This window comes from Neoarius graeffei, chromosome 12 (genome assembly GCF_027579695.1).
Source record: "Neoarius graeffei isolate fNeoGra1 chromosome 12, fNeoGra1.pri, whole genome shotgun sequence".
Lineage (NCBI taxonomy): Eukaryota > Metazoa > Chordata > Actinopteri > Siluriformes > Ariidae > Neoarius > Neoarius graeffei.
In genome coordinates this window covers 61,105,713-61,118,581 of record NC_083580.1, presented here as the reverse complement: position 1 = coordinate 61,118,581, position 12,869 = coordinate 61,105,713, and the positions used below count along the sequence as shown (strand labels likewise).

The window sequence follows — 12,869 nt, the reverse complement described above, 5'->3', positions numbered from 1 at the left end:
CTGCCATTTTGTTTGTCTCTACTCACAGTATATGAGCTGATAGCCTAGTAGTAGAGTAGCCAATCAGAATGCGCGACTGCTCATATCCAGTGAATGTGGATAGAATAAAATCCATTATCTCATACTCTTTGTAGTGCACTGGTCTAGGGAGCATGGTGCAATTTGGACCTAAGGTAGTGAGTGAAATAGCTTCGCTCCTACTGGCGAACGTCAAATTTTGTCATCCAGAGATTCTTTTAGCCAGTCAGAGTGAAGCTATTCTAATATAATTCCCCACTTGCCCCTCCTTCGTGTGGTCTTGTGTATAAATTTATATATCAATTTAAAGACACGCCCCCAAAATCAACCTGTTCTATCATAAGGAGTATATAACATAACATGCTAAAAAAGAAAAAGGTATTTTTTGTTTTCTCAGTGAAAAAAAGTCGGTCATGGGACCTTTAAATGTGGGGGAAAATTGTATTCATACAAACAAGTTGGCTAATTTTAAAACATTTCCATGATGATGTCTATCAAGTTAAGTGTAACGTACACGTTCCTTCAGTTAACTGACAAACGAGACTTTAGTTTCTAAATTCAAGTATAAATAAAAAAACTAACAATCACATTTACACATCTAAGTTTTATTTGAAAAACGATGAATGAATGAATGAATGAATAGCTAGACACGCATCATCACTCAACAAACTTGCATTCGACCTGATAATATAAAATTACACCTAATCAGTTATGTCCCAGTACTTGGAGTATTTTCATGCAAACTTTGGAGCGCCAAGTCAGACCACTTCATTTCTTGCTCTTTGACAGACTCGGTGGATCCTCCGTTGTCCTGCTCTGCTTCTGGAAGTTCACTCTACAGAAAGATCAAAACAGAAAATCACAATCCGCTATTCGAGTTCTTATACAGTGGTGCTTGAAAGTTTGCGAACCCTTTAGGATTTCCTATATTTCTGCATAAATATGACCCAAAACATCACATCACACAAATCCTAAAAGTAGATAAAGAGAGCCCAGTTAAACAAATGAGACAAAAATATTATACAGCACATAGTCATTTATTTATTGAGGAAAACGATCCAATATTACACAGCGAAATTAGTCAGGTGTTTTCAGTCAGAGGTGACAGTCTGATTTTCACAACACATGTTTTTGGAAGTGCATCATTTCATGAACAAAAGAGATTCCTGAGGACCTCAGACAAAAAAAAAAAAAAGAATTGACAGATGTTGATGCTCATTAAGCTTGGAAAAGGTTATAAAACAATCTCTAATGACTTTGGACTCCACCAATCCACATCTGGCTCTAATTTCACCTTCAAATTAACTGCTAATCCCAGAGGTTCACATACTTTTGCCACTCACTGATATGGATCATTTTCCTCAATAAATAAATGAGCAAGTATAATATTTTTGTCTCATTTGTTTAACTGGGTTCTCTTTATCTACTTTTAGGACTTGTGTGAAAATCTGATGTTTTAGGTCATATTTATGCAGAAATATAGAAAATTCTAAAGGGTTCACAAACTTTCAAGCACCACTGTGTCGATAGATAGATGGATATATAGATAGATGGGTTATTACATGGTTGTGCAAAGATATGAAGTTTATCTTCAAGTGGTGAATGTATATTTCATGAGTAAACAAAGTGAATGAGTGATATATTTTTCAACACAAGAAGATAAATTTCATATCTTCGTGCCACTGTGTAATGTTCTTTATATTATATAGACACATCCCCAAAAAATATAAACATTGATCAAAAGATTTTTAATTTTGAACCGGTTCACCATGTTTACAACGTGCATCAAGTCAGCAGGAAAACACTGTGAGCGACGTCATCGGAGTGAAACATCGGGAAATATATTACTCAGATCTGTGATGTATTTTGAATGAAAAATGCAAGTTTTAAAACCTGAAGATTAACTTCATATCTTAAAGCCATCGTGTGATTTTCTTTTTATTATATAGACACATTCACAAACAAGTACCCAAATTTATCAAAACAATTCATCTATCCTCATGAGTGACATGTTTTAAGTCATATTTATGCAGAAATATGGGAACTTCTAAAGGGTTCACAAACTTTCAAGCAGCACTGTGTTTATTACTCATCTCTAATACACTATGGCCAAATGTTTGTGGACACCTGATCATAAGGCCCATATGTTCTTTGTGAAAATTCCATTTCAGAGTTTGTCTCCCTTTGCAGTTATAACCTCCACTCTTCTGGGAAGGTTTTCCACTAGATTTTGGAGCATGGTTTAGCGACCATGGTTTTGGAGCAAGACCATTAGTGATGTTGGGGGAGAAGCGCTGGGGTGGGGTTGAGGTCAGGGCTCTGTGCAGGCCACTTGAGTTCTTCCACTCCAAACTTGGCAAACCATGTCTTCATGAAGCTCACTTTGTGCACAAGAGCAGTGTCGTGATGAAGCACGTTTGGGCTCCTTACTTACAGCGGGAAACTGAAGACAACTTTGTGGCAACAGTTCTGTGAAGGCCAACATATGGGTGGGGTGTGATCATCCCCAAACCTCTGCCCATATAGTATAGTGTAGTTATTAACCTGACTGACTGATCACATCAGTTGAATAGGTTTAATTCAATCAACAACAACAAATATGTAGCCTAGTTGAGGTAATGCATCCTAGTGCGCGCACTCTACGTAGAAATAGCGATATCTTTCTTAAACCTTTTAATGCAAGAACCAAGAAAACTCTTGGCAACAAGGCCTCCACTGTTGCAGTGCCTGAACTTTTTAAAGGGCATATCCCTTTTTAAAGACCAATTTCGTTTTTTTTTTTTGTATGAAAGTATGTCCCTTTACACACTCATCCAGAAGGGTAATTTTGCACAAGGCCATCTGTCTACAGCAGAAAAAACTAAAATAACAAAACGCGTCTGGAAAAATCCCAAGGGAGTCTAGAGCCAGATTCGTGATGTTATCTGCAGAAGCGCCAGCAGACTGCGTGAGCTTTGCACAGTTTCAGTGCACAGCCTGTGTACACCAAGCGCTCCCATTTCTCTCTCATTGTCCGGTCTTTTGGGAAACGATGAGTACGAATCCCATCAAGATTGGTGTTGCTACACCCTCCTACGATACATCTGTTCACCATTTTAATAATTACGTAATAACGTTGAAATTTGCAGAAAACCACCAGGTCGTTTTCTCATAAACAAACCAGCGCTGACGTAGGATTCAGAGGGAGGCGTCCCGCACGCGACGTCACGAAAATCAATGTTTGGCAGGAAATCCAAATGGCAAGTTTTTTCAGAGGCGGATCAATTCGCCTCAAATGGCTTGATTTTCAACTGAATTTTTCTGGTATTGCACAAGGTAAAAAAATTGCAGAGAATGCAGAATGTTACAGATATTTGACCAAAGTTTAATATAAAATAGGAAAATTACATTGATCTCGCTCCTGAATTTACCCGTGATATGCACTTTAATGCTCTTCCTCGTGAAATCAAACACGAGAAGAATTTTGATCATTTTAAGTCTTTGGTTAAAACGTTTTTGTTTCAGGCTGCTTATGGATAAATTTTATTTACTACAGTTGATCATATTAATGTATCGTTATTATATTCTATTTACTATGAGATTTCCATCATATTCTGATTTTCTTTTAAAGAAACATTTTATTAACTGATTTTGCAACTGAAATATTTATACAAAGATAAAGAGAAATTATTTTTAGACAGTAAGTAATATAAATTTGTTTTGCCTTAGATATTTAAAAGAAAGAAAGCACAACTTTATTCATCACACACTTGTGAAATTTCCTCTCTGTATTTAACCCATCTGAAGCAGTGAACACACACATGCGCACACACACGCATGAGCAATGAGCACACACGCATACCCAGAGCAGTGGGCAGCCATGCTAACAGCACCCAGGGAGCGGTTGGGAGTTAAGTGCCTCGCTCAAGGGCACCTCAGCCCAAGGCCGCCCCATGTTAACCTGACTGCATGTCTTTGGATTGTGGGGGAAACCGGAGCACCCGGAGGAAACCCACGCAGACACTAGGAGAACATGCAAACTCCACACAGAAAGGCCCCCGCCGGCCGCTGGGTTCGAACCCAGAACCTTCTTGCTGTGAGGCGACAGCGCTAACCACTACACCACCGTGCTGCCCGGTTTGTCTTTTATATTGGAATTTTTATATATTATTTTTGTGCATTAGACAATGTTTTCTAATTTAGCTATTTATTAATGTCTGTAATGCACATTTGATCATATTTAAACGTTAATTTGTGCGAAATAAGTATTATTACTATTATTATTTTAATAAATATGCCTATAGATCTGTTTATGAAATGCATCTGTACTGAGGGGTCAGTGAGATGTATTTGACGGTCAAATATCCCTGGTTTAAAGGATCATAATGATCTCCATCACGTTCATAAAGACATCATCCTTAAATCGTAATGTGTTAATCTGCACTGATTATGAGTAAAGATCTGAGTTGAAACTACCTATTAAAATATCTAAATTTCACCACCAATGTCTTCTTGCCTGGAAATTTTTTGTTCATAACGTCTCACCTCATAAAAACACTTATTTAGAACAATTAAAAATAAATCCATATTTTACCCCAGATGGTTTGAAAATAGCATTCATAATGTTATTGATTTATTTGATAGATCTGGCTCTATATTGACTTATGAACATTTTTTGTCACGCCATGGCCTCCCAGTCCCATTTAGGGAGTTTAATTTATTAATTAGGCGGCACAGTGGTGTAGTGGTTAGCGCTGTCACCTCACAGCAAGAAGGTCCGGGTTCAAGCCCCGGGGCCGGCGAGGGCCTTTCTGTGTGGAATTTGCATGTTCTCCCCGTGTCCGCGTGGGTTTCCTCCGGGTGCTCCGGTTTCCCCCACAGTCCAAAGACATGCAGGTTAGGTTAACTGGTGACTCTAAATTGACCGTAGGTGTGAATGTGAGTGTGAATGGTTGTCTGTGTCTATGTGTCAGCCCTGTGATGACCTGGCGACTTGTCCAGGGTGTACCCCGCCTTTCGCCCGTAGTCAGCTGGGATAGGCTCCAGCTTGCCTGCGACCCTGTAGGACAGGATAAAGCGGCTAGAGATAATGAGATGAGATGAGAATTTATTAATTAAAGCTATCCCCAAGGGATTAATCCAGATAATTAAAAGTCATCTCTCTTATGGTTTGCCTACTAGTAGTGCAACACAACTTTTATTGAATGGGATTAATGTGGTATACAGAAAATATGACAATAAACATGTTTGCCAGATCTTTCAGGTCAGAAAAAGAATTGCACCAAGGAGGAAATTTTATTGGGGATCTCTGATTCAGTACGGTGGTGTAGTGGTTAGCCCTGTTGCCTCACAGTAAGAAAGTTCTGGGTTCGAGCCCCGTGGCTGGCGAGGGCCTTTCTGTGTGGAGTTTGCATGTTCTCCCCGTGTCCGCATGGGTTTCCTCCGGGTGCTCCGGTTTCCCCCACAGTCCAAAGACATGCAGGTTAGGTTAACTGGTGACTCTAAATTGAGCGTAGGTGTGAATGTGAGTGTGAATGGTTGTCTGTGTCTATGTGTCAGCCCTGTGATGACCTGGCGACTTGTCCAGGGTGTACCCCGCCTTTCACCCGTAGTCAGCTGGGATAGGCTCCAGCTTGCCTGCAACCCTGTAGAAGGATAAAGCGGCTAGAGATGAGATGAGAGGAACAAAACATTTATCAAAGATCTACTCTAAACAATCACCTCTTTAGCCATCTCGAGACACCGTACTCACTTGGTGATAAAGATTTTATTTTTTATTATGAAAACCCCACAAACAAATCACTGGAATAGGTGGTGAACTACTTTATTTTGCAAGCAAAATTTTTCCTTCATTTAAAAAAAAAAAAAAACAGCCTTCCTTCTGTGAGTTTATTTTGGAGTTAGACTCCTCAACTTCCTCTGTGTTATAAGAAATCACAAAATAAAGACAGGCTCCTGTGCCTCTTCCACACAGTCCTAAAATGACTATTGTATTTCCTCTTTTTGTTTCTCCTTCATGTCTGTACATTGTAATGATGTTATATGTTGTGTTGTGCATTAAAGAAAGAGAGAGAGAGAGAGAGAGAGAGAGATCTGAGTAAAGAGCTGTTAAGTTACCAGAGGAATTGTTACATCCTCGTAGGGCAGCCGGTCTTCCCTCCAGGCATCATCGGTCAGATCCAGCACTCTGCCGTCCCTCTGAACCTCACTGTCCATCAGCCCAGCTGGCACAAAACCGCGACAAACTCTCATTAAACCAGACACTCCTTTCAATAAACACCATCAACAACACGGTTTATCTCCACAGATAACTATATATACAATCGGTGCACCTTTTAGACAATCTTACAACCACGCAAAATATAAATAAATAAAATTTCTCCTCCTCGTCTCGCCCAAGCAAACGCCACCTAGCAAGCATTATTTTCCCACCCATATTCAGAAAAATAAAGCCTCTTGAGCTAGGATTGGCTACTCACCCTGAGCTTTGCAGCGAATGTGAACGGACTAGCCAATCCCAGCGCAGAGTAGGCGGGGGTTGTACAAATACGAGTGTGGAAAATACAGTCCGAAAATTCCAGCTTGTTGTCAGGTCGCATGTTGATGACGTTTTTCCTCCGGTTCATTTTTTTTATGTTCATGTTCGCAGCCAGCAGTGTTGCCAGATTGGGCGGGTTTAGGTGCTTTTTGGCTGGTTTTGAACATATTTTGGGGTGGAAAACGTTAGCAATATCTGGCAACACTGGCAGCCACTGCTATTATTATTATTATTATTATAGCGCACAAACATAATGAATGTTCAAGAGGAACATAAAGGACAGAAGAATGAAACCAGTATTATAAAAGTAGGTGTTTTTTTTTATTTGATTTATTCAGTAAATAATATAAAACATATGAATGATTCCACGCTTATGGGTACTGAAATGGGGACATGAACTTATTTTTAAAAATTCACCTAAAACCATTTCTTTTTTTTACCATCAGGTCACAAAACATGTAATCTTTAATGAATGATATGTTAAAAGATAACTTTAATTTTCTGAGATGTAATAAAAACATATTTATATGCCAAAGTCAGAACGTAACAGAAGCGTTGTGGACATATAGATTCTCAATTTTAACAATGTAGAATTACTTTTTGAAACATAGGAAGGTGATGTTTTAGCAAATATAATTAATAAACATGTGTAGTAGAATAAACATACACATTCTTTCAATAAGATTAACATGGTATATAGCTAGATTGTAATTAATTTGTAACAGACGCGAGATGGACAATCGTAACAGAAGGGCAAGGTCAAGGGGAAGTGAACATCGATGGCAAAAATTCAAAATGGTCTTAGGCACTTTTGCTCATTCTAGATGTTTAGGTATTGGTCTGAACCTTCTGGAAGAAGTTGAATTTCTCTAATTGGATCACTACGAAAAAAATGAGAGCTGTTTGAATTGGGGTGTGTGTAAATATCTCGGAACTAATTTTTTCACATAAATATTGGCATTTTTGCTCCAAGTTTTTTCTTCAGTGTTTAATTCAAAATCTTATCCATTTAACTATTATTTGCATTGCCATGATCATAAAATTAGCATACAACCTTAGTTTTAGGGGTTGATCTGAAAAAAGGTGTTTTTGAATGGTCTGAATTTCACAATCTTGGGTAATCCTGATTGTTATTCCGTTACCAAAAAAAAAACATTTTTAAATTTTATTTTGCCTAATTTTTATTTTGAAAAAGTGAAACTTTTAAAAAGAAAGCTTCTTTGGACCTATAATCAGATTCTAAGATCAGTTGTTTGATTTTAAATTTTTTTGGTTGTTTGTTCAGTGGTCCAAATCAGTTACTCCGTTACCAGGTAACGGAGTAACTGATTAAGTCACGGAGTAACATCAGCTTTTAACTTACTAAATCAATGTTTTCAATGCATTTCTTTTCAGTTTTTCCCATTTTTATGTTATAGAAATGCAGATTAGCACAATATCAGTCTTAAAACATCACAGACATGCAGTAAGATGATATCTTTATTCACCCTGGGCACTCGACAACTTCACAATCTTTGACCCTCCATGGCTTCGTGGGCTTCTTCAGTTCAACTTAGAATTTTTATTCATGTCTTCTCTACTTGCATTGGTGGCTTCATGTAATATCAGGTATATAAACAGTATCAAAATAAACTGCCTAAGTGAAGACTCCAAGAGGGAACGTTAAAGATGGCTTTAACCAAAGCAGAAAAGCAGAGGCGGTACAGAGAACGTCAACGAGAAAGAGTCGGTGAAGAAGTGTTGAAACAGAAAGATGCTGAAAGAAAACGTTTGGCCCGAGCAAAAGATAAAGATGCTGATAATGAAAAGGCAAGAGATAGGATGCGGAAGTGGCGGGCTGCCAAAAAAGAAGAAAACAACAAAGCTAATGCATACAGTACACCCTCAAGTCTCAATCGTGCTGTCAAGTGTACGCTTAATACCCTTCCACAATCTCCACGCAAACGAAGGAAGGTTGTTACTAAACTGACCCAGCAATTTGAAGCAGAGTATTCTGCGGAACCAGAAGCTGCCGAACCAGAACAACTCCCACCACCACCACCGGCTAATAAGATTCCAGATGAAATACGAAATCACATACAGGAATTCTACCTTCGGTCAGACATCAGTTGGACGGCCCCAGGCAGGAAGGACAGCATAACGGTCGTTAGAGATGGCAAAAAAGTCAAAGAACAGCGCCACTACCTCTTAATGACAATTCAGGAAGCATTTGCTCTCTATAAAGAAGAAAATCCAAATGACTCTGTCAAACTGACGAGTTTCAAATCATTTCGGCCAGATGTGGTGCTGTTCAGAAGTGATATGCCGCACAATGTTTGCGTGTGCCAATATCATGAAAACGTGAATCTTATACTCCAAGGACTCGGTCGAATAAATACCATTCCTGACAATCACAAACTTCTCCTTCGTACATTGTGCTGTGACATTGACAATGAGAACTGTATTTTTGGGAAGTGCGAAACTTGTCAGCGGAAGATAAGCACCGACTCATTAGCAGAACTGGTTGATGATGATGAACTGTTGTCCGAGAATGCCAAATGGTTCAAGTGGATTCGTACTGATGAAGGGAAGATGGCCAAAGTGGAAGAAACAGGAACCGTAAATGATGCATTGCAGTTACTTGCCGATAAGCTCCCCGCCTTCAAGATTCACTGCTTCATCAAAAGCAAGCAGGCTGCTGAGTTCGTGCTGGCCTATTCGAACCCTCGCCCCAACCACGCCGTAATGCAGATTGACTTTAGTGAAAATGCTGTGATAATCGAGCAGGATGAGGTACAGAGTGCGCACTGGAGTCACATCCAGGTGACAATCTTCACTGCTGTCGCATGGATCATGGAAGATACCAAGTCGTACTGCATTACATCTGACACCCAGTCACACGATAAATACACTGCTGCCGTCTTCTTGAACACTTTGATTGACAACCTGCGGGCGGCAATGCCCGATGAACTTACAGATCTAGACATTTTCTCTGATGGCGCTGGTCAGCACTTCAAGCAGAAGTACATGTTCTTGTTCATCTCAAGTTTGCTGGAATCGAAAGGCATACGCATCCATTGGCACTTCTTTGCAACATCGCACGGAAAAGGAGCCGTTGATGGTATTGGCGGAACTGTCAAAAGAACTGTTTTTAGTGGTGTGAAGAGTCGCCGTTATCACATCACCAATGCAGAAGAATACGCATCTTGTGCCAAGGAGCTCCTGAAATCAACAACTATTCTTCATGTAAGCCGTAACAGACATCATTTTGGAACTCATAGGCTTGACTTTGGCATATAAATATGTTTTTATTGCATCTCGGAAAATTAAAGCTATCTTTTAACATATCATTCATTAAAGATTACATGTTTTGTGACCTGATGGTAAAAAAAGAAATGGTTTTAGGTGAATAAGTTCATGTCCCCATTTCAGTACCCATAAGCGTGGAATCACTCATATAACAAATACTAATATATATATATATATATATATATATATATATAAGATATTAAGAACCAGGATCTCATCTCATCTCATCTCATTATCCCTAGCCGCTTTATCCTTCTACAGGGTCGCAGGCAAGCTGGAGCCTATCCCAGCTGACTACGGGCGAAAGGCGGGGTACACCCTGGACAAGTCGCCAGGTCATCACAGGGCTGACACATAGACACAGACAACCATTCACACTCACATTCACACCTACGGTCAATTTAGAGTCACCAGTTAACCTAACCTGCATGTCTTTGGACTGTGGGGGAAACCGGAGCACCCGGAGGAAACCCACGCGGACACGGGGAGAACATGCAAACTCCACACAGAAAGGCCCTCGCCGGCCCCGGGGCTCGAACCCAGGACCTTCTTGCTGTGAGGCGACAGCGCTAACCACTACACCACCGTGCCGCCCAAGAACCAGGATAACACATGAAAGTGAAAACACTTATTTCCAATGTGGTCCTCGGAATCACATAACTATCATGGACACATTACTACAAATATATATGTAGTAATGAGGGTATTTTCTTGGTGTATGAGTTGATTAAAAAGATAAAATTTAACTGCAGACTTAAAATTGACTAAACTATTTATGGATTTAATATGGCCTGGATAAAATCAATAAAATTGATTTGATTTTTTATTTGATTTATTTGGTAAATAATGTAAAACATATAATAAATATATAACATATCAAAGACATTAAGAACCAAGATAACACATGAAAGTAAAAATTCTTATTTCCAATGTGGTCCTCGGAATCACATAACTATCATGGACACATTACTACAAATATATATATATATATATATATATATATATATATATATATATATATAAAGTGTTATTTTCTTGGTGTATGAGTTGATTAAAAAGATAAAATTTCACTGCAGACTTAAAATTGACTAAACTATTTATGGATTGAATATGGCCTGGAAGAGCATTCCAGGCCTTGATACCCATGTACATACAAGTGGAAGCACCATAATGGTCTATATGAAGTATCTGCAAAGAACTGCCACTTGGCCTTTTGTTAGAAGAATGGGAATTTTATACAAAGCTGAACTGGCCTGAAAGAAAATTTGGTGCATTACCGTGGAGAATTTTAAAGGTTAGGTTCAGCTTTAGCTGGATATTTCGTGCTTCAACTGGCAACATATTTTCCTGCTTAAATTCTTCAGCCCCTTTCTGGATGGTGTCTTCAAAATGAAACATACAGTCCAATTCTGTGCAACTTGCGATTTTTGCTTGAACTTTTTAGCCAATACCAACCCATGCAAGCATAGTCATAATGACCTTGTATAAGGGCCGATACTAACGTTTTCTTTGTTTCTTTGCTAACAATCTCTAAACATCTCTAGCGACTTGAAGTGGACCACGAACACAGCCAGCGTGGTCAAGAAGGCCCACCAATACCCTACTATTTGAGGAGGCTAAGGCAGGTCGGACTGAGCCTTGCGGTCCTGGGAGCCTTCTACAGGTGTGTGGTGGAGAGCACACTGACCTCCTCCATCACCTCCTGGTATGAAAACTGCTCGGCTGTGGACGGGAAGGCTCTACAGAGGGTGGTGCGCACAGCACAGAAGATCACCCGTTGCAGCCTGCCATCCATAGAAGACATCTACAGCAGCCGGTGCAGGAGCAGAGCGGCCCGTATCATGGGTGACTCCACCCACCCAGCACACAGACTATTCAGCCTCCTCTCCTCAGGAAAAAGACTCTGCAGCATCAGGGCTAAAACATCTAGGCTCCAGCGCAGCTTCTTCCTAGAAGCTGTGAGACTAATGAACACTAAGCCTCAGCTCTGATGCTGCCCCCCACTCCCCTCATTTTGCATTTTTTAAGAAGAAGAAACCTTTGTCACATGCACACTTCAAGCACAGTGAAATTCATCCTCTGCATTTAACCCATCTGAAGTAGTGAACACGCGCACACACACCCAGAGCAGTGGGCAGCCACACCAGAGCACCCGAGGAGCAGTCAGGGGTTAGGTACCTTGCTCAAGGGCACATCGGCCCAAGGCCGCCCCACGTTAACCTAACTGCATGTCTTTGGAATGTGGGGGAAACCGGAGCACCCGGAGGAAACCCACGCAGACACGGGGAGAACATGCAAACTCCACATAGAAAGGCCCTCGCCGGCCACTGGGCTCGAACCCAGAACCTTCTTGCTGTGAGGCGACAGTGCTAACCACTACACCACCGTGCCGCCCAATATATTGCACATATCGAAGTTTTTACTGTTCACCTGAACACTTTTTAATCACTGCTGCACTATTTTTTTCTCTATTCTATTTTTATACGCTGCTGGCCCTGAGGCACAAATCTCATTTACATGTGAAACATGCAAATGACAATAAAGAACCTTGACCTAACACCGTTAACATGCCGATAAAGAAAGTTTATTTTAGCATTGGACTTTTTTTTACTATCTTGTCCAGAATGCTCTCACCATCAAGGGACTGGTTGAAAGTTAGGCCCAAGTACTTGACCAGTGAACAACACATACTTGCCAACCCTCCCGATTTCGGCGGGAGGCTCCTGATTTTAGCCTTCGTCTCCCGCCTCCTGATCATATTTGTTAAAAACTGGATAATCTCCCGGTTTTGGGAAACCCCTACCGCCAAGTTAAAAATACTCCCGATTATGTCCAATCAGAATCGTATGAGAAACACTGCTGACGTCAACTGATTTATAACCAATCAACGGCCAGAACGACAGTCACTTCCGTAACGTAGGATTCACCCAGGCTGTCCGACATTTTTTACAAGCAGTCATTCATCATGGCCACTAAATCCAATATCAAACAGCAAAAATATGAATGCAAATACCAGGTTGCATGGGAGAATGAATTTCCATGGATA

The 12,869-nt window shown here is 40.2% G+C and overlaps 1 protein-coding gene across 2 annotated transcripts; it reads right to left on the bottom strand.

Annotated features, from left to right (window-relative positions):
- Positions 1–607: 607 nt before the first annotated feature.
- anapc13 (anaphase promoting complex subunit 13) lies at positions 608–6,422 on the bottom strand. 2 transcript variants are annotated; one of them, XM_060935116.1, is made up of 3 exons: positions 6,330–6,420; positions 6,115–6,221; positions 608–853 (listed from the first exon to the last, which is right to left on the bottom strand). In XM_060935116.1, exons 2-3 carry the CDS (start codon positions 6,211–6,213, stop codon positions 728–730), a joined length of 225 nt encoding a protein of 74 aa, XP_060791099.1. In that variant the 5' UTR covers positions 6,214–6,221; positions 6,330–6,420; the 3' UTR covers positions 608–727. The 2 variants fall into 2 exon arrangements, with proteins under 2 accessions (XP_060791099.1, XP_060791098.1); XM_060935115.1 differs by having other exon boundaries at positions 6,115–6,422.
- Between the last annotated feature and the right edge of the window lie 6,447 nt (positions 6,423–12,869).